Consider the following 27,409-nt stretch of genomic DNA (forward strand, 5'->3'; position numbering starts at 1 on the left):
TAGACTCCTTCAGAGCTCCTCCACCCCAAGCAGCTGCTGTTCAAGTTCAGGGAAGGAATTCTGTGGAGGAAACAAGGGCAGCCATAAGTTCAAGGTTGTCTAATTCCAGGTTGTTCAAAAGTTTGTTCTTCATCTCCCCAACAAACAGAATCAACATGTGGGTTTGAACCGCAGCCTAAAGCATTGTGGTTAGATGGGGGAAAGAGCTTCCCATTAGCCGCCTTAGAATGGAGTCTTCTATTTTCTCTGGGTGTAAAGTCAAATCTGTCTGCTCCATGTGATTTAGGGTGGTTTTGATTGTCTATTGAAAGCACAAATGCATTCTCTGGAGAGTATTTATTGCTAGCAGAGAATAGAAGCTGCTGGCACCTTCTAGAAGTCTCCGTTTTCACCAGGATGAACCCATAGCTGCCTTTGGCCATGTACGTTTGGATTTGGGGACATGAATTTTGGATTTTAAAGGTTTAATAAATAGCACTGTGTACTTGACAGGGTCTAGGGTCCCTGCAGGAAACAGAATGTATCCCAAAGGTTCAAATGGAGAGAGTTTAATGAAGAAGCTACTACAGAGAGATGGGCAGGGCTAGGGAAATAAACAAGTTATGCTGGGGCATCCAGGGGGACAGGCAGTGGCAGGAAATCATTCCCACTCCAAGGCCAAGGAGTCACGGCGGGGGTGGGTCAAGAAGGGGAGTAGGGTTACCTGAACCCAGTGAGAGTGGGAAGAACGGAGGAAGTGACGCCATCAGGAACTGTAGAAATGGTGCCTAAGTACACAGAGAACAGGGAAGAAATACCTTGACCTAGCTCTCCTCCAACCCATCAGTATCCTGCTGGTGCCTCCCATTGGCCAAGACCAATCAGAAGCGGCCAAGGAAGCCCAAGAGACCATCCTCCAAGTTCTACCTGCTGGAGCACAGAGCCCAGTAGAGAACTTCAGAGAATAGATCTGGAAAGATTTGGAGGCACACACCCCTTTCCTTGCTCCTGAATCACTGAAGTGAGGAGCCCAGGAGAATGAAAGACAGAGTTTCAATGTTCATCCTCATTACTGCTAAGCTCATTGGAGAACAAGGACTTCATCCTAATCCTTCATCCTTGGCATAGATGGCCAACTACAGTGCCCCCTGTGGGTGAGGTGCTTCTCTACACACAGAGAGTTGATCTGTCTGACCCTAACAGAGGGAGAGGAAAGGACTGTGCAGGCTCAGTTCCTTCTCCCCAAACCCTCCTGCACCACTTTTACTCCTTTTCTCTGGGGAGGAGCCAGAAGGGGGTGGGGAAAGAGGCTGGGAGGGTTATAGGAACCCCCTTCTCCGGGAGGAAGCATGAGACCAGCCAGGGCAGTCCCCTGCTCCCTCTGCAGGAGCACCTGTGCTGATCCGCTGATTTTCCTTCCAGGGCACGTGTGTGAGCTGTTCCCTCATCTATTGGAGCAAATGTCCTGCCAACTCCGAGCCCACAGTGAGTGTGACAGCCTCATGGAAACGCACATCACCCAGGCAATCTCACTGATGTGGTTTCTCATCCTTTCCACCTTCCTCTGAAAAGATGCTAACTCCAACTGGGGTGATATAAGATTAGCTCTTAGCCTACCGCCTGTTTCAATCTTTGCTCATTAACCCGAAGTAAGTTGCTTAAGCTTTTTAACTCTCATTTTCTTCATCTGTAAATAATAATCAATAATAATAATAAACACCATGGGCTTAGCATAGATTAAAAACCCAAGCACAATGCCTAAATCAAGTAGCCATTCAGTAAAGGTTCATTCCTTCTCTGCTTTTCCCTCTTAAACAAAATGCAACGTTTGTGTTGGGAAGGCAAAACCTTACCTCCACCCTCTAAGAGTCTCCAGCTGGGCCTCAGAATTAAGCTGACATAAAACAGATTAACAGGAGAAAAGCACACAGATTTTTACGCTTACATGGGAGCCTCCATAGAAGAATGAAGACCCACACAAGTGGCAAAACCCAAATGCTTATATAGTAGGTTGAACAAAGAATGGCAATTTGGGGAAAGCAACTAAAATGTATGGGGAGGCTAAAGGAAGAGCAGTTGCTCTTCTTAATCCTCACCCAAGGATATTTTTTCCATTGTTTTTTTTTTTTTGTTTTTTTTTAGAGTGAGAGAGAGTGGAAGGGTGAGGAGGAGGGGAGGAGAGAGAGAGAGAAACATCGATGTGAGAGAGTCACATTGATTGGTTGTCTCCCCCAACCAGGACGGGGATCAAACCTGCAACCGAGGTATGTGCCCTTGACTGGGAATCAAACCTGAGACCCTTCGATCCACAGCCAACACTAACCACTGAGCAAACGAGCCAGGACGAAGAGCAGTTCTTTTTACAAGGTCTGTGTTTACAGATTTTTCTTGGTTTCAATTCCCTGTCCATGGTGACAAGATATTCCTTTTCTCTGGTACAGGGAGAACATCTTTCACATAGTTTTATCTTCTGACAAAACTTGAGATCACCATTATTGTCCCATTTCACAGATTAGGCAACAGAAGCCCAGAGTTTCCAGAAAGAAAAGAGATATCTGCTGTCTTTCAGGAACCTTTAGCTCAGAATAATCTTTATCCCAAAGTGGCATACTTTGGGATGGCGTGTTCTGCCACTCTTTATTCATATTTGCTCTTCCCAAGCGTCATTCTAGAGAAAAATATCAAGAAAATGACACTAGAACCATCAAAACCTTTTCAAGTTTGATTGAATTCTATACATGTCTACTGAGGTTCACAGTGCTGATTTTGGGGGCAGAAACATGAAAAAGATCGTTTGTTTTATTTTGGTTTTGTCTTGAGAGCTCTGATCTAAAAGGAAAACAGACTGCTGTACAATTCACAATCCATACACCATGTATTCCATTGGTGGCAAAAGCCAAATGTTCTAAGGTCAAGTTAATGAGGGAAATTTCTGCCCCTAAGTATATGCTAAGAAAGAACTTCCCTGCCAAGGGGAAACCAAGATGGCGGCATAGGTAAGCACCTAAACTGCTGCCTCGCACAACAATTTCAAAACTACAACTAAAAGACAGAACGGACACCATCCAGAACCACAGGAAAGCTGGCTGAGTGAAAATTCTACAACTAGAAAGAAAAAGAAAAGCTCACAGAGAATTGGAGGTACAGCAAAGGGGCTTTGTGCGCGCAGAGAGGAAGGGCGGCTGAGAGCCTGACTGACTTTCTCTGGCGGAAGGGGGAAGGAAGCCTCTGACCGCACTGAACCCCAGTTCTGACTGCACTGAACCCCAGTTCTGGGCGAACCCCTGGGGACCCACGCTCTTACGGGGGGAGTCTGGACTCTCGGGTGGAGACTCGAGCTGGGAAAGGCAGAAGTCTGAAGGCGCGCGCACGCCAGTGCGCACAAAGGCTGCGGAGGTTGCCACAGGCTTTCCCTAGTGGAAGGGAGTCAGAGGATCCTGACTGCACTGAGCCCCAGTTCTGACTGCAGTGAACCCCAGTTCCAGGCAAGCCCCTGGGGAGCCACGCTCTTGTGGGGGGAGTCTGGACTCTCGGGCAGAGACTCGGGAGCCGGGGAAGGTGGAGGACTGAAAGTGCGCACGCACGCGCGTGCCAGTGCGCACAAAGGCTGCGGAGGTTGCCACAGGCTTTCCCTAGTGGAAGGGAGTCAGAGGCTCCTGATGGCACTGAGCCCCAGTTCTGACTGCAGTGAACCCCAGTTCCAGGCGAGCCCCTGGGGACCCACGCTCTTGTGGGGGGAGTCTGGACTCTCAGGCGGAGACTCGAGCTGGGGAAGGCGGAGGACTGAAAGCGCACATGCGCGCAAGGGCAAGGCTGACAGGAAGCCAAGACTGAGACTCCACCCCATCCAAGCTGAGCACAGAGGCTATTGCAATTTGGCAAGTCTAATCCTATAAGGCTGTCTCCAGCACCGAACTTCTCCCAGCATAGACACAGCTGATCCTTACAACCAACTGGCCCGGAGGTCAATTCTTCCCAGTGATACCAACAACAATAAAGACTTAATTACAACAAGGCTGTACACAAAGGGGTGCACCAAGAGTGTCCACCTCAGGTTAACTGGGGAAGCAGACCCACTGGGCCATATTGGAAACCTAGCACAAATATCTACCTTACCAACTCAGGGAATCAATGAAAAAGCGGGGTCAAAGAATCAGATCACAAACGAAAGAAATGGAGGAAAACAAACGACTGGATATAGAATTCAAAACCACCGTTATAAGACTTTTTAAGAATATCCTAGAAAAGGCCGATAAATATAACGAGACCCTCGAAGATATGAAAAAGGACCAACTAGAAATTAAACATACACTGACTGAAATAAAAAATATTATACAGAGACCCAGAAACAGAATAGAGGAACACAAGAATCAAGTCAAAGAATTGAAATACAAAGAAGCAAAAAACACTCAACTGAAAAAGCAAAAAGCAAAAAAAAAAAAAAAAATCCAAAAAGTTGAAGATAATGTAAGAAGACTCTGGGACAACTTCAAGCGTACCAACATCAGAATTATGGGGGTGCCAGAAGAAGAGAGAGAGCAAGATACTGAAAACCTATTTGAAGAAATAATGACCGAAAACTTCCCCCACCTGGTGAAAGAAATAGACTTACAAGTCCAGGAAGCCCACAGAACCCCAAACAAAAGGAATCCAAAGAGGACCACACCAAGACACATCATAATTAAAATGCCAAGAGCAAAAGACAAAGAGAGAATATTAAAAGCAGCAAGAGAAAAACAGTTAATTACCTACAAGGGAGCACCCATACAACTGTCAGCTGACTTCTCAACAGAAACTATGCAGGCCAGACGGGAGTGGCAAGAAATTTTCAATGTGATGAATAGCAAGAACCTACAACCAAGATTACTCTACCCAGCAAAGCTATCATTCAGAATTGAAGGGCAGATAAAGAGCTTCACAGATAAGAAAAAGCTGAAGGAGTTCATCACCACCAAACCAGTATTATATGAAATGCTGAAAGGTATTCTTAAAGAAGAGGAAGAAGAAAAAAGTAAAGAGAAAAATTATGAACAACAAATACATATCTATCAACAAGCGAACCTAAAAATCAAGTGAATTAAAAACCTGAGGAACAGAATAATCTGGTGAATATAATAGAATCAGGGGCATAGAAAGGGAGTGGACTGATAATTCTCAGGGGGAAAGGAGTATGGGGGGTTCATGAAGAGAATGGACAAAAATCATACACCTATGGATGAGGACAGTGGGGGGGAGGTAAGGGCAGAAGGTGGGGTGGGAAATGGGTGGAGGGGAGCTATGGGGGGAAAAAGGAGAAATAATTGTAATAATCTGAATAAAGATTTATTTTAAAAAAATTTAAAAAAAAAAGAAAGATAGAACTTCCCTGCCCAGCCCGTGTGGCTCAGTGGTTGAGTGTCAACCTGTAAACAGGAGGTCACAGTTTGATTCCTGGTCAGGGCACATGCCCAAGTTGTGGGCTCAGTCCCCAGTGGGGGGCATGCAGGAGGCAGCCAATCAATGATTCTCTCTCATCATTGATGTTTCTATCTCTCCCTTCATCTCTGAAGTCAATAAAAAAAATTTTTTTTTAAAAAAGAACTTCCCAACCAGAAGTTTCATTCAACACGAGAATAAATCACTAAGGAAGGTGATGAGCTCTCGGTGCAATCTTATTGTGAAGCATTTATATAGCAAAACATTAAAATTAAATAGGCACAGGTGTTCGGATATTTATTTTGCTTAATGAAGCCATCAGCCCTGCGCCCTTCAGCGTGCTGTCAACCAGGGAATATGGAGAGAGAGGGGGAAGAGGAAACCGTGTTGGCCAGTATCACAGCAACTGCTGGTGCCAGCCATTGTTCTCAAAGCCTTCTGCAGCAAACCTAGGAGGTAGGCATATTATTATCATAACCATCGTGTCACCAGGAAGCTAAAGCAAAGAAACAGCAAACACCTCACACAAGGTCACTCGGCTGATACGTGGCAGCACCATGAACCCACATTGCCTCAGCCCAAAGGAGGAGGAGGACGAGAAGAAAGAGAGATGAGACACGTGGGTTGGAGCCAAAAGAGTCTCCAAACTGCCCCTCCCAGGCTCCCAGGATCAGCACCTGGTTACCTATCCTGTGATCCAACCCGAGGACTGAATGCTCCTTCCTCAATAAATGTATCTCAGAATTTGGGATTTTACAGTCTGTGCTGTTCTCAATGCTTTCTTCTTGAGCAAGAGCCTACGAGGAAGGAGCAAGCTCACCATCAATATTTATCGAACATAAAATCTGAGCCGGGGACGAATGCGTCTGACAAAACTTGAGATCACCATTATTGTCCCATTTCAAGGATCAGGCAGCTGAGGCCCCACAGAGACTACATGACTTGCCTGTGATATCCTAAAGTTAGTGTGCGGCAAGGAAGGTCCCGTTCTCTGGACCTGCCGCTTCGTAGCAGTGTTCCTTAGGAAAAGGGCAACCTATCTGGGCTTCAGCTTCCTCGTCTAGGAAACAGTGATGAAAAGTATCCACGTGGGGTTGAGGATTGATGACCTCATGTATATAATGTGTCCGGCTCTAGTACGTTCTCAATAAATTGTAATTCTAGATAATCATGAGTGGCCACGGGGTTAGAGAATGAAAGGTGCATTTTAACCTGCCCCCACCTCCAAGAGAAAAACCAGACTATCACTATTGGGCAGGAGGGGTCTTTCTAAAATTAGAGATAGATTCTTTACTGCCTCCAAAGTTTCTATGTAAGAGGAGCTTAGGGGTGGCAGCTGGTTGGAAGGGGAGGCTAAGCTGTATCCAGGATGCGCAAGAAAGTGTTCCCTGATCAATTATCAATGTCTGCTGTGGCACTATAAGGGGCATAAAGATACATGGCCTGCATTGTGCTGACCCCGGCCTGTATTAGGAAACAGAGTATCTAAAGAGGGTGACCACCCAGCAGGCATGGCTCAGTGGTTGAGGGTCAACCTATGAACCAGGAGGTCACAGGCCCCATCCCCAGTGGGGAGCATGCAGAAGGCAGCCGATCAATTCTTTCAAATCATTGATGTTTCTTTCTCTCTCTCCCTCTCCCTTCCTCTCTGAAATCCATAAAAATATTTTTTTTTAAAAGAGGGTGACCACACCTGTGCCCAGTGTGGTCTAGAGCATCCCTGACATCGATGGTAAAGTGGTAGTAGACCGTCTAGTATATGTCAAAGCTGGGGAATGCCAAGAGGACCTCGAAATGCACACAGCAATGCTTTTTCTCATTGGCTTTCTTCTAGGAACTCTTCACACACAAATGTGTGTACACCGGCAGAACCAGGAACTTGAAGAGTGGCTGTGCCAGATACTGTAATGCCACCGTGAAGGTGAGGAGGGTGTGTGGCTGGGGCCTTCATCCAGACCACTGGGGCTCACATGGAAGTCAGCAGGGCTGGGCAGTGCCAAGGCCACGCTCTTGAGCCCCAGGTTCCGTAAGACACAGGTTGCCTTGTAGCCTTGGCCATGTCTCCCTGCAAGGGAATGGAAGGGTGGATTCTCCACATGGCAGCCAGGTCACCCCCTTCCCTGCATCCACCCCTCCCATGATGCCCTCTGGCTCTCAATATAGAGCTCACACTCTCAATGCCCCCACACAGGCCACGCTCTGCCTCTGGCCTGCCTCACGCCTCCCTCAAAGTGTGGGCACTGGCCATTCCCAGCCTCAAAATGCTCTTCCAGGTTTTCTTGGAGCTGAGTTATCTTTCATGTCTCCCTTTAACTGTCACCTCCTCCATCAACACCCAATCCACAGTGACCTCCCCAATCTCCGTCACCTCTGCCTCCACCTGCCGCCACTTTAGTATGGTCCTCTGTTTTCCCAGCACTGGCCACGCTCTGAAATTCCCTTGTTTTTCTCCTCCTTGTCCTCCTCTTCCTCCTCCTCCTCCTCCTCATCCTCATCCTTGTTCTCCTTCTTCTGCTCCTCCCCTTCTCCTCCTTGTCCTCCTCTTCCTTCTCCTCCTCCTCCTCCTTCTCTTACTCATCTTCCTCCTCTTCCTTGTCCTCCTCCTCCTTATTCTCCTCCTCATCTTCTCCTCCTCGCCCTCCTTCTTCTTCTCCACCTCCTCCTCCTCTTCTTTGTTCTCCTTCTTCTGCTCCTCCTCCTCCTCTTCCTTATCCTCCTCCTTGTCCTCCTCCTCCTTCTTCTTGTCCTCCTTCTTCTTCTCTTCCTACTCTTCCTCCTCTTCCCCCTCCTCCTCCTTCTCCTCTTTTATGTATAGTCTCTTCCTGATTAGATAGAACATAGACCATGGGCACAGCCTTCATCTGCCTTGTCCATGGTGCTGGTGCCAGGCTGCCCGCCATGGTCAGCCCTCAGTAGATTTGTGGCGAGCAGGTGGCTGAGCACTAGCCATGACATCATCTGCAAAAGAAAAGTGAGCTCATAATGGGGGAGGGGGCTAATGCTGTTTACGATAATAATAGAAATTAAAATAGATCTCCTTTGAGGAACTGGCACTCTGCTTGGGTTTTAAAGGGCAACACACATTTTGTCTCCCAGATACCAAAGTGCTGCAAAGGCTTCTATGGGCCCAACTGCAACCAGTGTCCAGGAGGCTTCTCGAACCCATGCTCGGGAAACGGACAGGTGATAAGGACAGTCCCCAGGGCACACTTTCCGTGAATGCAGAGGCTGATCTTTCTGAAGTCGAGAAATTATCTTTAAAACCACTGAACCAAGAAATGATGCAATGCCAGCCACTATTCCCAGGAAGTAAAAATAAGACAGCTCGGTTACTAAAAGAACAGGTGTCGGCATTGGAAGGAATCTTGGCCCAGAAGGGGATGGTGGGGACAGTGATATCGCCTCGGATCTTTGCTTTTCTGCTGCATGACCTTGGGCAACTCAACAAGGCTCTCTGGACCCCACTTTCCCCCACAGGAGGCAGTAGGGTTGGCTGAATCTTTAAGATTCCTTCCAGGACTAAGATTTTATGAGACTTTAAAAAAACAGCACTGCCCAGTGATTGCTGCTTTTTTTTTTAATTTACTTTATTGGTATTTTACAGAAAAGAAAGGAGAGAGATAGAGAGTTAGAAACATCGATGAGAGCGAAACAGAGAGTTAGAAACATCAATCAGCTGCCTCCTGCACACTCCCCGCTGGGGATGTGCCCGCAACCAAGGTACATGCCCTTGACTGGAATCGAACCTGGGACCCTTCAGTCCGCAGGCCAACGCTCTATCCACCAAGCCAAACCGGCTAGGGCTGATTGCTTTTTTTTAACCTACCCCAAAACCTAAGGAAACTTAAAGGCCAATACTTAACTCTAGCTTGGAGGCCAGAGCTAAACAAACAAAGGTTAAAAAAAAAAAAAGTAGCTGTGGTTTATACGGAAAAAGCATAGATCTGTGCATTTAAGAAATCCACATTTAAAATATGCTCTTTCAAGGGGAAGGAAAAATTCTGCAACCACATGTGGGGACACACACAGGTGAAGAAAGGAGGGCGACACTGGCACTAATTAATTACCATAGCTAGGTAGTCGGGGAAGGCACCGGGCCCAACTCTGATGGGCGTTGATCTTTCTAAATCTAGCCTCGAGCTGGCCCGGGAGGTGGGAGGCAAACATATTACCACTGAAGGGAGAAACACTGCAGTGAGAAGCCACAGAGCTGAGCAGGCGAGAACCTGGAGAGAAAGGCCAGCTTCATTCTGGAGGTCGATGCCTCGCCTCGCCAGCCCATAAGCATTGTTTGGAGGTTCCCACTTCACCTCTGTGACTCCCACTCCCTTGAATGACTTCCCTTAAAGTTCTAAACCCAGGCTTGGGACCCCAAGCTTATCCTGCCTGGTACCAAGAAGTCAGGTCACGCAACGAAGCAGTCGGGGACTCCTTTGGGCGTGGTCTGGTGTTGTCCTGACGGTCCGGGCCTGCCTCTGCTCCCAGTGCACAGACGGCCTCGGTGGCAACGGAACGTGCATTTGCCAGGATGGCTTCCACGGCTCCCAGTGCCAGTTCTGCTCGGATCCCAACAAGTACGGACCTCGGTGTGACAAACGTAAGTGGCACCTCCAGGGCTTCCCTCCACCCCTCAGCCAGGCTCCCTGCTGCCCTGGAAGCCAGTGGTGTGGGCGGGCCTGGTGTCCTGGGCCCCTTTGCTTGGTGAACGCCTTCATCAGAGGACATTTCTTAACAGCTTGGTTCTGACACTGCAGCCCGTGCCAGATGGCTGGGCCCCACCCACCAAGTTTCTGAGAAGGTGGGCCTGGGTGGTATTTGACAATTTGTATTTGCAAAGAAATTCCCTGGAAGGTTGACAACTGCTAGTCCAAGGACCACAGTTTCAAATCCAGTCTCTAGGTTTCTCATAACCTGAAGTGATGGTGGGCGCCAGATCAAGAAACAGACTCACTACCTGTCTTTCAAGTGGTCCGCTGCCATCAGCTCCTCCCTTTGCCAAACGTGCAACCTTGGGCAAGTTACTACTCCTCTCAAGGACTCAGTATCCTTGTCTATAGAATGGGGCTAATACTACTAACCACCTTGGACAGTTGGTGCAAGTTATAAATGGAAAGCACTTGTCCTGGAACAATGCCTAGCACAGAGTATGCGCTACAAATATTCTCTTATTATTATTATTCTCTGTTATTGTTGCTACTGTTGCTATTCTCAGTTCAGTGGCATAAATATCAAGAAGCTTGGAGAAAAATGGAGAAAGTTCCACAACAATAGGCAATGAAAAAATGTAGTTATACAATCTTAGAAAATGCATTGTGTTCTTTAAAATGACATGATGTGTATATTTAGGTATGTAAATATATTTAGGTGCATCCTTCTAAACTAAGATTAGAATGTAACAAGAATAGAGAAAATGCATCAGAGCTTGGCTGTGAAGTCCAGCCCAACTCAAATTAAATCCCTACTGTGCTACTTACTGGCCATGCGGCTTTAGAAAAAGTCTCTCATTGAGCCTCAATTTTCCATCTATAAAACCAAGATAGTACTGGTGCCCACCTCACAGGTCATTGATTAAGTTAGGTCATACTTTAGGGCTTCAGCACAGAGCTTGCACCTAACACATAATCAGTAAATGAAGCCATTCTTATTGCTGTTAGTACCTTCACTCAGTTTGTTACAAAATGCACAACCCTTCCCCTCTCTTGCCTTGTTCTGATCCTCACAACTACCTCTTAAAATGGGCAGGAGGCCAGAGCTCTGCCAGCAGGGCTGCTGACCCTAGTCCCAGGTTCCTTTTGCCCAATAAGATTTCTGAGAAAAGAAAAATAGGGTTCATTCCAAAGCCTGCCAACGTTGACCATTTTTAGGAGACCCGCGGCCGGCTGCGGGGGAGGCTGGGGCAGCGGCCGGCGCGGGGCTTCCTGCTGCAATGCCTCTCATCCCAGGTCTGGGGCTGCCTCGGGCAGGGGGCCTCCTCTCTGAGCTCTTGTTCCTTGCGAATTACGCCCTGACTTGTTTAGAATTTTATGGAAAGTCTTTTTTATTTTAATCCAGCCATGCTTTTCCAGCCCCCTCACTGAGACTCTCTTCTCTTTCCTGGATGTTGGCTCCAAGCACCCAAACTAATTTCCCATCAATCCCTTCGGAGGCAAAAGTGCAAGTTCCTTCATTTCTGATCCCCAGTTTCAAGTCCCCACATCCTTGCCATCTGTCTTTGAGAATCATGCACTCCCACATGCATAGGAGCCTGAGTCTGATGGGCTGGCTCATGTTGCAATGTTTAAATGCCTAGAACTCAAAGCAAAGTAAGCAGCTGACGTTTAAAATGACAGGAGGCCTGTGGAAATGCCCGTGAATACAGCAAGCTCCTGTGTTTACACCTGCTCCATTAATAGAAATGGGCTTTGAAGGCCTGTGTTCAAGTCCATGCTTGGGACTGAGCAGCAGGTTGGGCCTCAGTTGTCTCATCTGGAAAGTGGGGATGCTAAAAGAACCTACCTCCTGAGGCTGGTGACTGTCCATGAGATGGTACAGGTTAAATGCTGGCCCAATGCCTAGAACAAGGCTAGTGAGGAAGAAATAGGTAAGCTAGCAGCAGGGGCCAGGCCAGCATGAGAGATCACTTCTGTTTGTTCCAAAATGTCTCCACAAAAAGGTGAGACATTTCCAGACTAAACTCTCCAACCGTGAAGGAGATGACCATCGAGTTCCTCGGGGGCTTTCACACCAGCACAACCGTCCTGGGCCCCACCACACCCCACACATCCTATATAATAAAGAGCTAATATGCTAATTAGACCAGATGGCGAAACGACCTTCCTGAACGACCTGTGGGCGGGGCCGTGAGGGCCGAGGCCCTTGCACAATTTTGTGCATCGGGCCTCTAGTGTGCATATAAAAGAGCCCTGAGTCCAAGATGTTCTCATCTTGATGGGACAGTCACCCTCAGCCAGCGCTGTTCCAGGCACGGTGAGAAACACCTGGGACCCTAAGAATCAGCACCCAGAGGCTCCCCTGCTCAGCCCAGGTTCTGCTCTGACAGGAGCAACTGGGGTGAGGAGAGGTGGACCTGTCTTCCATGCCCCATGTGTCCCCAAGGCTAAGCTTGTCCTCCAAGCCCTGAGTGTCCCTCTGCCTTCTCTCTCAGAATGCCTGTGCATTGACGGAACGTGTGATAACCGGGTGGACAGTGACGGGGCCTGCCTCCCAGGCACGTGCAGAGAGGGCTCCGCGGGGAGGTTCTGCCACAAGCGGACCTCAGCCTGTGGGCCCTACATGCAGTTCTGTCACATCCATGCCACCTGTGAATACAGCAATGGGACAGCAAGGTAGGTCTAGGGGAGAGGGGTACCACCCTCAAAGGCCCGTGGCCATTGTGTGACCTGCAGACAGACCCAACCCATACACTGAGGCCTGTTTTCTCCAACAGCCAGTGTGGCTTTTGTGGAGAAAACCTCAGGCTAAGCTGGGTTCGAATAACTGTGCTCCCTCCTTTGAAAGTGACCAGCTGTGTGACCTTGGGCAAGTTGCTTAACCTCTCTGAGCCTCACTTTCCTCATCAGTACAATAAGGGTGACGCTACCTACCTCACAGGGCAGTTGTGGAGATTGTAAACGCACCCAGCACCAGGGCTAGTACATGATAGATGTTGCATCAAGGGAACTATAATTCTTATCATCACTCCTGTGAAGGAAATGAAGACTTGTCCACCAGCTTCCCAACCCTTGAAAAACTCCTTTACTTCTGAAGGACATCAATAACAACCCCGCTGTTAAAGGCATCTGGCAGGTCCTTGGGTCTTTGGTCACTTGGTTCATTATTTGTTCCCTTAATGTTAACATATCCCATGGGCTTGGAGAGAAAATGTCCTCTCCAGGAAGATTTGGTTCAAAGTCAGTAACCACCCCCACAACCTCCTGGGAAATGCAGAGACTGTCGAATGTCTGGATTCTTGGCCTTATTTTTACAGCGCTTTTCTTCATTTATAATTGCATGGTTATATGCTTACCTGTTTATGGTCTGTCTCCCCCCACTGGACTGTAGGCAGTATGGGCCCAGAGCCTGTCCTCTCTCTTCCACAGTCTACGACAGAAATGCATCTTCCTACGAGTTAGGGTCTACATTGGTGCATGAGGCAAAAAACACAAGTAATTCCCTACCCTTAAAACCTCTCCCATCACCCACAGGGGACTACAGACGTGGGTCTGTCCATACCATATAAACTTAGTCAGCGTTGGAATACATTTGACTATGTCTTTGTTGGGGCACCAGATAAAGCATTTCGTTTCTCTAGGAGCCTTGATACATGAAAAACATTATTTTATTTTCTGTGAAGCACACAATTTACAGTAGGATCATGGAGTGGGGGGCGGGTGATGGAGCCACACGGTGTCACAGCACCTGCCATGGGACACTCGATAAATATTGGGTGAACCAATGGCCCTGTGTTTACTGGTGACAGTGTCATGGTGGAGCATGTTGGGAGGGTGGAAGGGTCAGGAATGAGGCACCTGAGAATGTTGTGTTTGGGCAGGGGGGCGGGGGCGGGGGGGACAACTACACCTGAGGGACTAGAAAAGGGAGAGAGGGGAGGTTTCATGTGACCTGTTGCTATGCATGAGCCAGGAGGTCAAGGTTTGATTTCCAGTCAGGACACAAGCCTGGGTTGTGGGCTTGATCCCCAGTAGGGGGCATGCAGGAGGCAGTCGATGGAGGATTCTCTCTCATCATTGATGTTTCTATCTCTCTCTCAATCTCCCTCTTCCTCTCAATAAAAACATATTTTAAAAAAAAAATTTAAAGAGCTGTAGCGTAGAATAGAGGGAAGAGTTGATCTCTGTGAAACCAGAGGTAGTGCCTATAATTGTAAAGAGGCAGATTCCAGCCCAGAATGAGCAGAAAAGCTACCAGATGTTGAGCCTTTTAAGCTGCCAGGGCCCGGTGAAATGCTCCACATGCATTAGCTCATTTAATCTTCACTGCGGCCTTAGCGGGGAAGCAGTATGATTATACCCATTTTCCAGATGAGGAAACAAGGTCTCCCAGAGGTTACGGGACCCCTGCAGGGTCACACGACTGCTGAGAGTTGGAGCCTGGATTCCCACGTAGTTCTGTCTGACTGCAGACCCCTGGAGTGTCCGTGACCCTGACCCCCTGGCTGGCCCGCCGTCTTCGGGTGTGGGTGCTGATATTTCGGGGCTGATGGGTGAACTCCTCTTCTTGGCAGCTGTGTTTGCAAAGCCGGATATGAAGGGGACGGAAGCCTCTGTTCAGAGATGGATCCCTGCGCGGGATTAACCGCAGGGGTCTGCAGCCGCAACGTGAGTGGTGGATTTTATTTGCAAACTGCCTGGTTTTGTAGGAAATCCTGAGGGAAGGCCTTCCAACAGGCAGGGTCTGATGGCTTTTCATCACACGAAGCACATTTATTTGAACCTGGAATTTGAAAGGTGGTGCCGGGGACCTTCCAGGAGGCCCCACTTTCTCAGTCCACATGAGTGGGGACGTTGGGCTCTAAAACCACAGCCTGAGAATCAGAAACTGAGCTCATTCGTATGAAACGCTTGATTCAGAGGCTACAGCTTCCTAGCAACTTTCCTGTATGCAATTTCACTTGCTCTCCCACCAACACAGTGAAGCGATTTTGTTATCCCCATCTTCCTGATGAGGAAACTGAGGCTTGGGGACGTTAAGGGACTCGCCCTAAATTCTACTATTGTCAGGTTGTGCCAAAGCCACCATTGCTTTTACTGATACCTTTTGTTTGGTTTTTTGTTTTGGTTTGGTGGGTTTATTTTTAATATGTTTTTATTGATTTCAGGAAGAGGAGGAGAGAGAAATATCAATGGTGAGAGAGAGTTATTTATGGGCTGTCTCTTGCATGCCCCCTCTTGGGGATTGAGCCCACAACCAGGACATGTGCCCTGACCTGGTTCATAGGTCAACGCTCAACCACTGAGCAATACCCGTCAGGCTCACTGATGCCTTTTGATGATCTCTACCACTGTCTGGCCCCAGTCACCTTCATCCCTTACCCACCGTTTAATAACCGGCCTCCCTGTGCCTCTCTTGACTACCCACAGTACAGTCCTTGTTCACCCGCAGCCAGAGGGGCTTGACGTAGATCAGATCATGCTTCTCCCATGCCGAAAGCCCCTCAGTGACTCCCCCTGGCTCTGAGGATGGAGTCAGACGCAAATGCCTTGCCCAGCCCACGAGACTCCCCTTGGATGTGTCCCACCCACTCAGCAGCCTCATCTCAACAACTTACCTTGCACGTCTTCCCCTCTCCCCATGTCCTTCGACCTCCTGGTGTGGTCATCCTAAGAAAAAGTACAGTGATTAGGAATGTGGATTTCAGCGTCGTATAGACCTGGGTCTGTGCCTCTTTGTAGCTGTGTTACCTTGGGCAAGTTACTTAACTCCTCTGAGCCCTGTTTATCTGCAATAACAATACCTTCCTCAGGAGAGCAGCTCACATCTACAAACTATTAGGAACAGTCCCTGGCACAATAAAATAACAGGGATGTTAGTGGTGGCCATTCGCTGGCCAGCTCCAAGCAATTTTTCTTTTTAAACCATCTGCCATCGAACTCCATGCAAATGTGTTTCTAGACTGTACCTCTGAAAATCCTCTTTGGCTTTTGGACTCAAGTAGCTGGATTGAGGTTTCTGACGTTTTGCTCTTTCCCCTTCTGCAGGCAGAATGCATCAAAACTGGCGTGGGGACCCACACCTGCGTGTGCCAGCAGGGCTGGACCGGGGACGGAAGAGACTGCTCAGAGGTTAACAACTGCCTGCTGCCCCGCGCTGGTGGCTGCCATGACAACGCAACCTGTCTGTACCTGGGCCCCGGGCAGGTAGGTGTGACATGGTAAAGGGCAAAGGGAAAGCAGGATTCCTGGGATGGCTTTTTTCCCTCTAGACCAAGCATGTCAAACTCGCGGCCCACGGGCCACATGCAGCCCACAACAAATATGTTTGCGGCCCAGCCAATATAACGGTATGTAAGAAACATTTTAATGAAAATTTCATAACTTAATTTTTACAATATCCTATTGTAATTATTAATAATGAACTACAACGTTTGGTAATGACTGATTACTATAATTGTGTTGCATTCACTTCCCTTACACGCTTTATGCACAGGCACACCATTTCCACTAATACTAGCAGGAATATTTTAGCAGCCGATTGCCACATCATTAGTCTTGTACTGACTGTTCGGTGTGCGCAACAGGAAATATTTTACTTTCGGAGAACAAGAAAAATAGGTTTATTTGTGTTACGCTTATTCATTTGTGCAGTTATTCAGTGTTTGGTAAGTTAATGTTCAAGAAAAAATATTAATTTTTATTAAAATGTTCTATTATTTTATGTTAACAATTAATCATTTATTTCAGCCCTTTGTATTCAGCATGTCTCTATCAAAATAAACGTACGTTTCTATGAAAATTGAAGCTTTTGTTTTTTTGTGGCCCACATAAACTTAAACCTTGTTTATTTGGCCTGTGTTAGCCTTTGAGTTTGACATGCTTGATCTAGACATAGAAGTACCTCTGGAAATCACCAATCTGTTCACGTTTCTATGACCTTGGTTTAGGGTGGGGTTTTGTTTGTTTCTTTATGGGGTTTTTTTATGGATTTCAGAGGAGAAGGGAGAGGGAGAGAGAGAAACATCAATGATGAGAGAGAATCATTGATCAGCTGCTTCCTGCAAGATCAGGGAATGATCCTGAAACCCAGGCATGTACCCTGACCAGGATTTGAACTGTGACCTTCTGGTTCATAGGTCAACACTCAACCACTGAGCCACCACAGCTGGCCTGTTTGTTTTTTAGATTTCACATATAAGTAAGATCATACAGCATTTGTCTTTCTTTCTCTAACTTATTTTACTTAGCACTCAAGGTCCATCATGGTGTTGTTACAAATGCCAAGATTTCATTCCTTTTTATAGTTGAACTAGAGGCCCTTTGCACAAAGATTCATGCAATAGGCCTTCCTTCCCCTGGCTGCTGGCACCGGTTTTCCTCCAGCACCCAGGACCCAGGCCTTTGCTCTGGCTGCCGCCTTCCGTCTTCACTCCGGCTGGAGTGTTCGCTCCAGCTTGAGCCTTCAGTCTTCTCCACTCCGGCCAGAGCACCACTCCTGTAGCTCCCTCCGCCCCCCTCCCACTCTCCCCCTCATAGCAGTCATCCAGCCCCACCCGGCTGCTCCACGCCTGCATATGCAAATTAACCCACCATCTTTGTTGGGTTAATTTGCATACACACTCCTGATTGGCTGGTGGGCGTGTGGATGTATGGTCAATTTGCATACTTCTCTTTTATTAGTGTAGATAATATTTCATTATATGTGTGTATATACATATATATCACATTTTCCTTTTTTAAAAATTTTTTTTTACTGATTTCAGAGAGGGAGAGAGAGATAGAAACATCAATGATGAGAAAGAATCATTGATGGGCTGCCTCCTGCAAGCCCCCTACTGGGAATCGAGGCCAAAACACAAGCATATGCCCTGACTGGGAATCGAACTGTGACCTCCTGGTTCATAGGTCAACATTCAACCACTGAACAACACTGGCCGGGCTATCACATTTTCTTTATCTGTTCATCTGTCAGTGGACACTTAGGTTGTTTCCCTATCTTGGCTATTGTAAATAGTGCTGCGATGAACATAGGGGTGCACATACCTTTTCAAGTTAATGTTTTGTTTTCTTCAGATAATACTCAGAAGTGGAATTGCTGGATGATGTGGATAATTTTAAATTTTTAGTAACATCCATACTTTTTTCGTAGTGGCTGCACCAATTTCCATTCCCATCAGCAGAGCACAAGGGTTCCCTTTTCTCCACATCCTCACCAACACTTGTTATTTCCTGTCTTTTTGATGACAGCCATTCTAATAGGTGTGAGGTGATATCTCCTTGTGGTTTTGACTTGCATTTTCCTGCTGATTAGTGACGTTGAGCATCTTTGATGTGCCTGTTGGCCATCTGTATGTCTTCTTTGAAAAAAAAATGTCTATTCAGATCTTCTACCCATTTTTATTCAGGTTGTTTGGTCTTTGCTATTGAGTTGTATGAGTTCTTTACATTTTTTATATTAACCCCTTATCAGATATGATTTGCAAATATTTTCTCTATTCAGCAGGTTGCCTTTTCATTTTGTTGGTGACTTCCTTTGCTGCATAGAAGTTTTTTAGTTTGATGTTGTCACACTTGTTTATTTTTGCTTTTGGTGCCACACAGGTACTATGATTAGTCCATCTTACAAAAGAGGCACAGAGAAGCTAAATACTTGGCTCACATCACCCAGAAAATAAATCATGGTGTGAGATTCACACCCAGACAGTGACTCCAGAGCTGCCCTCTTAGTCACCACCCTTTACCACACTTTATATTTCTGTAGCACTGCAATCTGTTGATCATTGTCACTTAGCCTCACTGAAGGGAGAATGAGGCAGAAAAATCTTCAGCTTCAGAATTAATCCAGTCCAAGAGAGGTGATGACAACTGTGCTAGGAGTGCAGCCATGGAAAAGCACAAATCATGGGCGAGCTCAAGGCAGTCTTGCGTCTCTCCAAGCATTTAACAAACAATTGCATTCGTTTCGGACTCACCTGAGTTGCCAGACTGCAGCTGAGAAAGAAAAACCATTTCTCAGCATCGGTATTAGTTTTCTGAGGTTGCCATACAAAGAGTCACTAACTGGGTGGCATTGAATAGCAAAACTGTATTGTGTCACAGATCTGGAGGCTAGAGGTCCAAGATCAAGGTGTCGGCAGGTTCAGTTCCTCCTAAGGGCTGTGGAGAACCTGTTCCAGACCTCTCTCCTGGCTCTGGGGGGTTTGCTGGCAATCATCGGTGTTCTGTCTTCATGTGCATATGGCATTCTCCCTGTGTGCATGTCTGTGTCCAAATCTCCCCTTTTCTGTTGGGTTAGGAACAGACCCTACTCCGGAATGACCTCTTCTTAACTGAACTAATTACATAATTACAATCCTCTCTCCAAATAAGCTGTTTTCCATAACAGGTATTCTAAGGTACTGGTTGTGCATGTAGAGGTGGGACCTGACTCAAACCCTCCTACTCAGAGGGATGCCTATCTTAAATTACCCAAGTGCCTCCTCGCCTGGCAATGGCCCTGCACATGGATCTCCGCCAAGTGGAAACTCATGGCTTACTTCATCTTTCCCTCTGAGACGGAGGGGCCCATTTGTCCAGTGTGATGCTCTTGCGAGTCTGAGTTCTCTGAGACTCTCCAAATGGCCCTTCTGGGGCAATAAATTCAAAATGAAAGTGCCAAGGAACTATCAGATTGAGACGTTTCGTGTGGAAGGTGGATGACCAACAGCTCTGGAATCTGAAGTATAAAAAAATACAGAAAGCCATTAACGCTGTTCCCTAGCCAAACCGCTCTGGTTCCCATCGTTCATGGTTCAGCACCACATGAGGGCATGACAGGGAAGGCAGCTGCTTTCCATAACCCCCCGTGCCTCTCTGTTCTTGGAATTGCAGAGTGCGTGTGAGTGCAAGACTGGATTTCGAGGCAATGGCTTTGAATGTGAACCAATAACTTCCTGCTTGGGACAAACTGGGAAATGTCATCCCCTGGTGAGTTTCTGGATTTCTTTTATCCTTACCAATCAATAAATCAATAAATAAACTTTTTTTTTTAGAAAGAAAGTTAGGTTATTTCTTACCTGAGCCGAGAAATGAGCAAAATCTCTCTTACTCCCAAACGGTGTCCCTAAGCAGAATGGGAGTAGTTACTATAACTTATACTCCATTATTCCGAAGCTTGGAAGAACCAACGTCTGATTGCCAGATACAATACAGGACTGCGTTTCAGATACACAATGAATCCTTTTCCAGCACAAGTTTGCCCTCAAATGCAGCATGGGACATACCTGTACTAAAACACACTTGTGTATCTGAAATTCCAATGAGCTGTGTGTCCTTGCTTTTACTTGCTAAATCCGGCAGAGATGTCAAGAGAGACTAAGATGTCAATGCAGACCGGGGCCTTTCATTGCAACATGGGCAGGTCTGCAGGTTACTCCCACCGTCCTGCTACCCCAGATTTGCAGTGCTGCCTTAGCTGGAGCCAAGTCTCCCGGATGTAGCTCATTTCTAACTCTTCAGTTAGGGAATCAAGCCCTTTTTTCCCACCTCCGTTTCATCAGGCAGCCTGTCAGTTCACTTCTGGTGTCTGGAGCTGTGTTTGTGGAGAGGGCTATGAAGGCGACGGCTTTCTGTGCTATGGAAGCGCGGCTGTGGTAAGTCCTCTGAGATGAACCCTGGTAGAGCGTGACCAAGACACAGATCGTGTAAATGCTCTTCGCTGGGATGCCTTCCTAGCGCTGTGCAAACCGAGTGATTTTATAGGAAATCCCAGGAGATTTTAGAGGGAGCAAGCTGCTTCTCCCGATGGTATAAGTGCCTCGCGGGTCACACATTTCCTACAGGCTGAAGGTTGCTAGCTTTTATTTGACCCCTGCTGTGTACCAAGCAGTCCTGGCTTCTCTTTCTGGTCATTCTACCTCTTGCCATCCCCAAACTTCCCAAATGGACAACTAACTGGCCTCTGCTGAGCTCTCGGTGTGCTCCTGTCTGGTTTGAGTGCCCCCTGTTGGTACCCAGAGCACCCTGCACTGACCACATCTGGCGGCGGAGGGGGGGTGCACGCGCCTGCGCATGTGTGTGAACGCCTTCTGTATACCAGGCGTCTTACTAAGTCCTTAACATGCAGGCACCCCATTTAAAACTCACAACAGCCTCTGAGGATGCTGCCATTATTATGCCCATTTTATAGAGGAGGAAAGTGAGAGGCTAAATAACTTGCCGCAGGCCCCTCAACTGCTAAGTGAGGAATCCAGCCCATGGCTGTCCAGTGCAGAGCCAACGCGCTTCACCACCAGTGGAGCGGACTCTCTCAGCGTAGTGCATGTCACACGGAATTGTCACTGCATACATGTATCAGTCTTCCCCCCATTGGACCGTAAACTCATGAGTGCAGGTCTTTGCCTTGTTTCCTACTTCACTCCCACTGTTCATAAAGGTTTGTTGAAATGAGAAATAGAGTAAATAGATGAATTTTCTCATCACTTACTTTTTGTTCAGTTCACTGCCGTCTGGTTGCTGTCCCTCTGCTCAGTTGGACCTGCACTTTGCCCAAACCAGGAGTCTCCCTCAGGCTCGGATCCTTGCTCCCGGGGCTGGCTGAGGCATCGGACCCCTGGCCTATTGGCCTGTTCGTGGTCCTTTCCACCCTCCACTTCACACTGTTCCTTCTGCCACCCAGTGGGGCACAGCAGCTATCTCCTGACACCCAGACCATGGAGCATAGACCCAGCGTTTTCTCTGCACTGTCCATGGGCCACGCGGTCTAAAACCTTAGAACCCTGGCCCCCTGTTTCTGCAGAAAACAAGATGAAGTCCCAGTTCTCAGCCCGGAACCCCGGGCAGCTTCACACGGGCTCAACTCACGTTTCCTGCAAGCAGCCGGGCCTTAGCTTGAGCTCAGCTGCAGCTCTCAGCTCCATGCCGGCACTGACCCCTCTCCCACACACCCAGCCTCTGGCCTTCCTGCCATCAGTTCAGGTCTAACTTGTGCCCTCCTCTCCCTCAAAGCAGCCCCTTTAAGAAATGACATGAGCATCTCCGCAATTGTACTTCTCTGTTTACTAATTTACTTGTTAACAGGTATTTGCTAACTTATTAGCCTCAACTACTTTCAAAAAGACATTGCGACAGCTCTGAGGTGTATTGTCTTCACGAAATTCGCATATTATCATCGTTATTGCCGTTTGCAGGGCATTTGATGTTTTAAAATGCTCTCCCATACATTAGTGCATATAATATTTATGATCCCAGGTGCAAGCCATCACCTCAGTCGTTCAGATTAGACGTGAGTTTTTGGAGCAGTGCAGCGGCTTGCCCAAGATCACACAGCTAGGAAATGGCCGGCTCCGGAAAAGAACCCGGTCTTTTTTAACTCCAAGTCCAGAGCTTTCTCTATCACAATCCAGTGTATTGACCTGTTGGCCCTGTTGATATCTTTCCAAGTCTTCAGGACAAATGCAGAAGCCGTCTCTTCCCTTCTGTATCCCATACCCTCCGTGCCTTCCATCCTGGTACCAGTCGTGGTGGTTCGATATATATGTTCATTAATAAATATCCTGGGATACATTACCAAGAAGCCCGTCCTGCATGCCAGCCTCTATTCTAAGCACGTTCAAAACAGTAACTCCTCCGATTCACACATTGGCCCTGTGAGTTGGAGCTTTTCTTATCCCCATTTTACAGATGAGAACATTAAGGCCCAGAGAAATGAAGTCACTTGCCTAAGGAACTTTGGCTCCATGTTCTAAGCCACTACTCAACATTGGCTCTGAAAAGGGGATCTTTACTGAGCTCTGTGACCTTCCTTAGGGCTGGGTGGTCGTGTTCTTATAGACCCTCAGGCTGTTGTTCCATTTGGAGTTTCTAGAAATACTTCTCTGCCTCAGATAGAGAGGACAACAGAACCACTGAGCCTGAAAGAAATGAACAGCTCTGGCCACACGGAGATTCAACTAGCTGGGGCCCCTTTCTGTCGGGTCAAGGAGGCTGGAGGGAAAGGGAGCCCAGCCCGGGAAGGCTTGGTGCTGGCTTCCCAGAAACGTGCTGTAATTGTGCTTCTCGTTGTTCCTTCTCTCATGTTCTCCCTCATCTCTCCCTCCCTCCCTCGCACGAAATGAATAAGGAATTGTCATTTCTCTCCGCGGCAGCTAAATTTAACCAGTGGATAAATGTGAGTACCTTTGTTGGAATGTGTATAATTTTAGAAATATGGGATGCATACAATGGAACACTGAAAATGCAGCTAGTGGGAGGAGGGCAGGCCATTGTCTAGAGCAGAGGTTCCTAACCCTGGCTGCCCTTTTGTAAATAGCCATCCCCTCTCCCTCCCCGCCCGCCCGCCCCCCCCCCCACCCCCTTCAATCCCAGACACTCTGATTTGATTGGTCAGAGATTTGCCCTGGACATAGGTGTATTCTGAAAGCTTCCCAGGTGATTCTAACATGAAACCAGGGCTAAGAATTTCTGGTCTAGGATCAGCTTGGGTGTCAACTTTTCAACCAATTCAAATATATACGTGTAGCTTCACTCATCCCAGAGGTCTTTTTTTAAAACGTCAATGTAATTCATCACTGTAACTCACCAAGTTAGAGTTGGGACTTAAATTTTTTATTTTATTGATTTGAGAGAGAGAGAGGGAGGGAGAAAGACAGACAGACAGAGACAAAGACACCTCTGTTTGTTGTTCCACTTACTTGTGCATTCATTGGTTGTTTCTTCTATGTGCCCTGACTGGGGATCAAACCCATAACCTTGGCGTATTGGGACAATGCTCTAAACAACGGAGCTACCAATCTGGGCCAGAGCTGGGATTTATAGTTGCAATCTGGAAAACTTCCTGTGTGCTTAGCTCTCGGCCCAGCATGCCTGCAGGAGCATTGCCTCCCCCTGGAAAGTTCTATTACCAAGAATCTCTGCCCTCTGTGCCTGAGGGGTCCAGGGTGACCGGCCCATCCAGCCAGCACACAAGTGGTTTCTCCCCTTGGAACAGACACACACAGTGAGAGGTAGTGCGTGGTCAGCACCCATTGCAGGACAGCTGCCCGTTGCTTCTTCCTGGGGCCCTCTGGCCCTTCACCTGGAGAAGCAGGACTGAGAGTCCTGTGGTCCATGTTGATTTCCATATAGACCAGCCCCATATGCAGAAGCTTGGCCAGGGGTGCTCTGGACCCAGTTCATCCCAGCTCACGAGAGCACACCCTTCCCAGCTCCACTGTCCTGTTGGTAGCTTGAATTCAGCCACGGTGGGAATATTTACCCCACAGAAATCAGCGAACACTAAGAACCAGGGAATTTTGTTTGTTTGCTTGTTTATCCTGGAGAACTGATTGTTAAACATAAGCCCACCACTGCTTTTATCCACTGGCTCTGGGTAAGAATGAAAAGTAGGTCAAGTTTGATTTCAGGCCTCTGGTCTCTCTCTCAGGCTGAAACTGTTCCTGTAATCTTCCCACCACCCTATTCCAAAGGTTCCAAGGATTCTCAAGGTTCTCTGCACATACACATGCACACGTGTACACATGTGCACACACATGCATAATCCTGCCAAGACTATTCTCTGACTCTTCATGTAGACGAATGGGTAAATGACTGATAACGACTCAAAGTGTGACTGGATCGGAAAACCTGCCTTTTGACCAGACTCACACAATTACATAAAAGGAAGGATTTGGGAAAGCGGTCCCTAGGACCACCCCGGCGTCCCTGGAATTACATCCAAGGAAACTGGTCATCCCTGCCAAGCGTTAAATCAGCCCTGGTCTGTCCGCTAATATGAGCCAGGCCCTTTGTTTTCCTTCTGTAATTCAGAACGCCTCTCTGCATCCCATGCTGTCAGCTGCCTCCAACCTCACTGTCCTGGTGCCTTCCCAACAAGCTATTGAGGACATGGACCAAGATGAGAAAGCCTTTTGGTTGTCCAAGAGCAATATTCCAGCCCTGATAAAGTAGGTATTATGCATTTTACTCTTCATGATATATTACTGGCATCAGTGGGAACAAGTGCAATGGAAGGAAGCCACATGGTCCTTCAGATTCATGGCGCTAAACATGTTCTAGGACTCCCCTCCCCCCAGGAGAGTTAGCATTATTGACAGCCCACTCTGGGCTAACTGCTTCATATGTAACCCACTTCATCTTCCCAACAACCCTATGAGATAGGAATTATAGTTATTCCCGTTTTACAGATGTGGAAACTGAGGCACGGGGTGATTCAGTAACTAACCCAAGGGTGGTATGGCTGATAATTGCAGGGGTAGATTTGAATCTAGCAGTCTGGCTCCAGAACCATTTTTTAATTACCTAGTGAAACTGCCGGGTGCACTGGTATTCATGATGGCCCTGTGGACTGTTGTTTCAGATACCATACACTCCTAGGCACGTACGGGGTGGCAGATCTGCAGGCTCTGTCATCTTCTGATATGCTGGCCACGTCTTTGCAGGGCAACTTCCTTCACCTGGCAAAGGCAGATGGGGTAAGAGAGTACTGTCATTTGTCTGGGTAGTAGAAACATGTCTGTTACATTCATATTGTACTTTTAATTTTTTTGTGTTGTGGAAATTTCCAAACATGAGCAAAAGTAGAGCAAGAATAGAACTTCTGACATCCATGTTGGCATCACAACTTCAACAATTATCAACGTATATTGATACACACACACACACACAGTTACTCTATGGTGATGATCCTATAAAATGTGGCCTTCTGCCCACTGGTTAGCCACAAGGCACTTCCTGACAGACCACAGATGAGAATGAAGATTCTACAGGAGAGTGAGAGCTACTACATCCATGGACCGTGGGCCACAGTCAAAATGTTTCAGAATGACTGCTCTAAAGCATCTCTACCTTTCTGCTCACCAGTGTGAGCTCTATGAAAAGACTCATCCAGAGAGTCAGATCTTTCTATTCTTCTGCGTGAAGGTTGTACGGTTTTGCCACTTGGAGTTATATGTATGGTTAACGAAGAGCTTATTACTGTAACCTGCTAATTGAGTCAATACAGGTTACTAAAATTTTATATTGAGTGAGGGTCAGTCAGGCAACAAATATTTATTGAGCACCTGCTATTCTCCAGGAACTGGTTAAAGTGCTGAAGTTAGGGCAGTGCCCAAGGAAGAACCAAGCCCTATCGATGCTCACCTTCTGGCTACAATATGTCAAGGACTTGGATTTAGTCTTTCCTGAGGATGTCTGGATGCCCTATTGCATATAGCAGAGCCTTAAAACTCTTTCTATGAATCTTCATTCAAGATGAGAATGAAGGTTCTACTGGAGAGTGAGAACTGCTTTAAGGCATCTCTACCTTTCTATTCATCAGTATGAGCTCTATGAAAACCTCTATGACTAGTATTACTTAGATGTATGTGCTTCATCAGATAATTCCTTTTAGGCAGCAGTAAAGAGTTACATATGATCCCATGGGTCCTTAACATCTATATATATATAAAAGTCTAAGCAACCATTATGACCAAAGACGGGAACACCCAGAATGACCAGTTGACCAGTTGCTATAATGTGCACTGACCACCAGGGGGCAGATGCTCAATACAGGAGCTGCCCCTGGTGGTCAGTGCGCTCCCACAGCCACCTCCCATGGCCAGCCAACCTCCCACGGTCCCTGCCCATCCAGCAGCCGGCAGGCCTCCAGGCCCCAGCCAACCTGGCCCCAATTGGAACTGGACGAGACAGCCCTGATAGGCCCTGATCGCGGGCCAGGCCTAGGGACCCCACCCATGCATGAATTTCATGCCCCAGGCCTCTAGTATAATTATAATTTTAGTGTATTACATGCATATATCAGATTTTGGGGTTCTTTTCTATCAGTGTTTTAAATCACTGATTCTCTTGGCAAGCATTAAGGGGACACCCAGCCTAGTCATGCTTATCCCAGGCTCTATAGATTCAAAGATAAATCAACCAAGACCTCTTATTGAGAGGATATAACCATCAAAGACACATTTTTAATGAGTTTATTCCTATGTCTGAAGTAAATGTTTCCCTTTAACCAAAAGAGATATGTGAGGTGGCCAGCAATGTTTTCTTTGGGGCCTCTGCCAATGTGGCTTTGGAGCTGCTCAGGGTGACTGACGCCAGTCCCCTCTGTACCCAAAGTGCCCAGGAGGAATTTCACATGAAGGGTAATGGTGGAGATGAGAGGACACCAGAGAAACCAGAGAGGGTGTGGCCCCGTTGTCATGGTTGGTTGGTGGCCAGGTGGGTGGCTAGATTGGTTTTTACTTAGCTCCATTCCCCTTGTAATTATTCTTCTTGAAAAATAGCTGAATGCTGACCAGGAAAGTCAGTTGCTGTCTGTATGAGTTTGCAAGAGCTGCTACAACAGACTGGGTGGCTCAAGCAACAGACATGTTTGTCTTACATTTCTGGAG

At 47.3% G+C, this 27,409-nt stretch overlaps 1 protein-coding gene across 1 annotated transcript in view; it reads left to right on the forward strand.

Annotated features, from left to right (window-relative positions):
* STAB2 (stabilin 2) overlaps window positions 1–27,409 on the forward strand; it is a 127,987-nt gene that overhangs the window by 38,113 nt on the left and 62,465 nt on the right. Inside the window, exons 19-30 of the mRNA XM_080661000.1 lie at window positions 1,402–1,464; window positions 7,229–7,315; window positions 8,491–8,577; window positions 9,880–9,991; window positions 12,539–12,719; window positions 14,618–14,711; window positions 16,092–16,250; window positions 19,917–20,012; window positions 20,585–20,677; window positions 23,146–23,193; window positions 24,831–24,967; window positions 25,381–25,495. Of these exons, the coding sequence (XP_080517126.1) occupies window positions 1,402–1,464; window positions 7,229–7,315; window positions 8,491–8,577; window positions 9,880–9,991; window positions 12,539–12,719; window positions 14,618–14,711; window positions 16,092–16,250; window positions 19,917–20,012; window positions 20,585–20,677; window positions 23,146–23,193; window positions 24,831–24,967; window positions 25,381–25,495 (1,272 nt within the window). The remainder of the gene's footprint in view (window positions 1–1,401; window positions 1,465–7,228; window positions 7,316–8,490; window positions 8,578–9,879; window positions 9,992–12,538; window positions 12,720–14,617; window positions 14,712–16,091; window positions 16,251–19,916; window positions 20,013–20,584; window positions 20,678–23,145; window positions 23,194–24,830; window positions 24,968–25,380; window positions 25,496–27,409) is intronic.

This window comes from Plecotus auritus (assembly GCF_963455305.1).
Source record: "Plecotus auritus genome assembly, chromosome: 3".
Taxonomy (NCBI): domain Eukaryota; kingdom Metazoa; phylum Chordata; class Mammalia; order Chiroptera; family Vespertilionidae; genus Plecotus; species Plecotus auritus.